General features: G+C 44.0%; 1 protein-coding gene across 1 annotated transcript in view; it reads left to right on the top strand.

Annotated features, from left to right (window-relative positions):
- LOC107575886 (protein fem-1 homolog B-like) overlaps positions 1-3,755 on the top strand; it is a 6,769-nt gene extending 3,014 nt beyond the window's left edge. Inside the window, exon 2 of the mRNA XM_016262203.1 lies at positions 1,587-3,755. Coding sequence (XP_016117689.1) covers positions 1,587-3,222 — 1,636 coding nt within the window. The 3' untranslated portion in view covers positions 3,223-3,755. The remainder of the gene's footprint in view (positions 1-1,586) is intronic.

The raw sequence follows: 3,755 nt of genomic DNA, 5'->3' as shown, positions 1-3,755 counted from the left end.
CTCACACACACACTCTCTCTCACACTCACTCACTCACGCACTCACTCACACGCACGCACACACTCACACACACGCACACACTCTCACTCACTCACTCACTCACTCACAAACACACACACACACTCACACTCACACACACACACACACACACTCACTCACTCACACACCTCACACACGCACACAAAAAAATACGTCTTGCAGACGTCAAATAGACATGTGCTATCAGGGTAGAAAATGTCTTTAAGATGTTTATGATTGAAAACTGACCTCTTAAAGACATCTGTCAGATGTTTGTACACAGCAGATGCTTTCCAGATGAAGAGATCTTTAACAGACATCTTGCAGACGTACTACATTTAAGTCATTATCCGTTGAAAAATTTCATTCATGCTTGAGTATATTCAAATATGGCGTGTGAAGACGGGTTTGAGCATTCATCATGTAAACTTTGCAGATGTTATTTCTGTTTTACTTTGTTAGAAACAATTGTATTTAATTATGGTGTAGAAACAATTTTCACTCAGAAATTGCTATTAAATTTCCCAATTAATTACAAAGAAACTGTAAGTAACATATTGAGTAATACATGCATTTTTTTAAATTAGCATTTTTTTGTAAAGCGTACTAATCTTTTTTTTTTTTTTTCTACAGTGTGGTTGTGCGTGTGACCAGTAAAAATGTGAAATTTGGAATAACGTGAGAGACGCGAGTAAATGCAGACAGAAATGTCCTTATTGCGTAACTATTCCGAAAAGAGCTTTTGAGTATTCAAATTGAGTATTCATCGAATTTGAAATAAAAATCCACATTCGAATGCAAAAACATTTTAGGTGTGCATCAGGCAGTATTATCAGCGGCGCACGAGATGTGATGACGATGTAAGTGTCGTTGCATTTGAATGTTTTTTGTCAGCCTATCCAGTTGAAGCCACTAGATGCGGCGCTGCTGCGTTGTTAATTACAAATACCGCGGAAAAAGAGAGCATCAATGCGGAGGAGATCTTGTTTACGTCAAAACTAAAACCAAGCCGTTCACACAGAATGCATATTTAGAGCATTTTCTAGAGGGACATCTATCACCGTTGCACTCGCGTCTCGCACAAAAGAGCCACATGTTTAGAAAGCGATGTAAAATGAATGTAAGTGCAACTTTGAAAAAACATATCTCGAGACATTATGGTACTTTTTTTCCCCATCCCACTGCAACGCGTGTTTTTAAATGAAAAATGTACTTTCCGCCCTTTGTTTTAAACTATGCATGCATACATGATGCTGTTTTGTTTATAGTTGTTTAAGCAACTTAATTATAATTGGTTTATTAACATTATTTTAAACATTATGCACTTTTTTCACAGATAGTCATGTTATCTTATGCTTTGAAGAAACGTGCATTAGTAATATTTTGCTCGATGCGCCCTCTTGTGGCCTCAGGATAGAAGCCAGCCAAAAGCTTTTTTTCACCCTAACTGAAATTATACATTTTAAATTCGAATATAATTAGAATTGATCATTTTTAGGTAAAAAAAATTCTAATGTAGTTTTTCAGCCATTTTGCCAGCCCTACTGACGTGTGTTTCACTCTTACAGGTATATTATTGATGGCGCCACGGCTCTTTGGTGTGCATCTGGTGCTGGGCATTTCGAGGTGGTACGTTTGCTAGTTTCGCACAGTGCTAACGTGAATCACACCACCCTCACAAACTCCACCCCCCTCAGGGCTGCCTGCTTCGATGGCCGGCTGGACATCGTACGGTATCTCGTGGAGCACAAGGCCGACATCAGCATCGCTAATAAGTACGACAACACTTGTTTGATGATCGCTGCCTACAAGGGCCACACCGACGTTGTTTACTACTTGCTGGAGCGGGGCGCGGATCCCAACTCCAAAGCTCACTGTGGGGCCACCGCGCTGCACTTCGCCGCAGAAGCCGGGCATCTGGATATCGTGAAGGAGTTGGTGCGATGCCAAGCGGCGATGGTGGTTAACGGACATGGCATGACGCCACTGAAAGTGGCAGCCGAGAGCTGCAAGGCGGACGTCGTAGAGCTGCTGCTGTCGCATGCGGATTGCGACGTGCATAGCCGTATCGAAGCGTTGGAACTACTTGGGGCATCTTTCGCCAATGACCGTGAGAATTACGACATTCTTAAGACCTACCACTACTTGTACCTCGCCATGCTGGAGCGATTTCGTGATCCAGAGAGGGTCATCGCCAAAGAGTTGCCGTCTCCTGTTGTGGCTTACGGAGCGAGGGCAGAGTGCCGGACTTTGCAAGACTTAGAGGGCGTTCGACACGACCGGGATGCACTACACATGGAAGGCCTGATGATTCGCGAGCGAATTCTGGGTGCGGATAACATCGACGTGTCACATCCCATAATATATCGCGGCGCGGTCTACGCCGACAACATGGAGTTCGAACAGTGCATCAAACTCTGGCTGCACGCCTTGCATCTACGCCAACAAGGAAACCGCAACACGCATAAAGACCTCTTGAGATTTGCGCAGGTGTTCTCGCAAATGGTCCATCTAAAGGAGCCAGTCCGCGCATCGGACGTCGAACACGTTTTGCGCGCCAGCGTCCTGGAAATCCGCCGCAGCTTGCCGCGCATGCGATCCGCCACCGATGCGGAGTTGCCGGCGGCCAACGACAGCTACGAATCCAACGTGTTCACTTTCCTCTACCTGGTTTGCATCTCTTCGAAAACGCAGTGCGGCGAAGAGGAGCGAGCGCGTATAAACAAACAGATCTACGACTTAATACGCCTTGATCCGCGATCCCGAGAGGGGTCGTCGCTTTTGCACCTAGCGGCTAGCTCTAGTACGCCAGTAGATGACTTCCACACCAACGACGTGTGCAGCTTTCCTAACGCGCAAGTGACCAAGCTGCTCATCGACTGCGGCGCCCAGGTAAACGCCGTGGATCATGAAGGAAACAGCCCTTTACACCTCATCGTACAGTACAACCGTCCCATCAGCGACTTCTTGACCCTCCACGCCATCATCATCAGCCTCGTGGAAGCCGGCGCGCATACGGACATGACCAACAAGCAAAAGAAGACCCCGCTTGATAAGAGCACAACAGGCGTTTCTGAAATCCTTCTGAAGACGCAGATGAAGATGAGCCTGAAATGCCTGGCAGCTCGTGCCGTGCAACAACATCGGATCTTGTATCGGGATCAGATTCCCAAAAGCCTGGAGGAGTTTGTTGAATTTCACTGACCTGTGTTTTTGTTTTTTCGTCAGATCTGGGTTTTGAGTTTGTTTTAACCTGTGAAACGGTGCTGAGGACTTCTAATTTGACCTCATAATATGTTCTTCATTTATCTGTTAATCCATTTGGGAGATCCGACTGCTGCATTTTATCCCAAAGGATCTGGAGTTTCCAGTTTCATCCTGGCTCTTTTTTTTTTTTAACAAATCAAAGAGGATGTTAATGCTGATGCAGCACAAAAGACTCTTATTTTGAAAACTGATGCTTTTCTTTTGACAAACAGCATTTAATTGTGTGTTGAACTTTAGTCGTGACAATGTGAACAGTTCTTTTTAATAAGCTGCTCTTTTGTCAATGTTTTTGTTTTCTTAACATATTTTATAAAAGGTTTATTTAAAAACAGAGTTAAAAATGTCTATTTTATAAGGAGTCAATAGTCGAATGTTGATGTCCTAAAGCTAAACTCTGTGCCAGGTGATTTCTTTTATTTGAATATTAAAATGTGCCTGTAACCAGAAGTTGGACATTTATAATTATGTTT

The sequence above is a fragment of the Sinocyclocheilus grahami genome, unplaced genomic scaffold (genome assembly GCF_001515645.1).
Source record: "Sinocyclocheilus grahami isolate Dianchi unplaced genomic scaffold, SAMN03320097.WGS_v1.1 scaffold2975.1, whole genome shotgun sequence".
NCBI lineage: Eukaryota > Metazoa > Chordata > Actinopteri > Cypriniformes > Cyprinidae > Sinocyclocheilus > Sinocyclocheilus grahami.
This window is presented reverse-complemented; position numbering and strand designations above follow the sequence as displayed.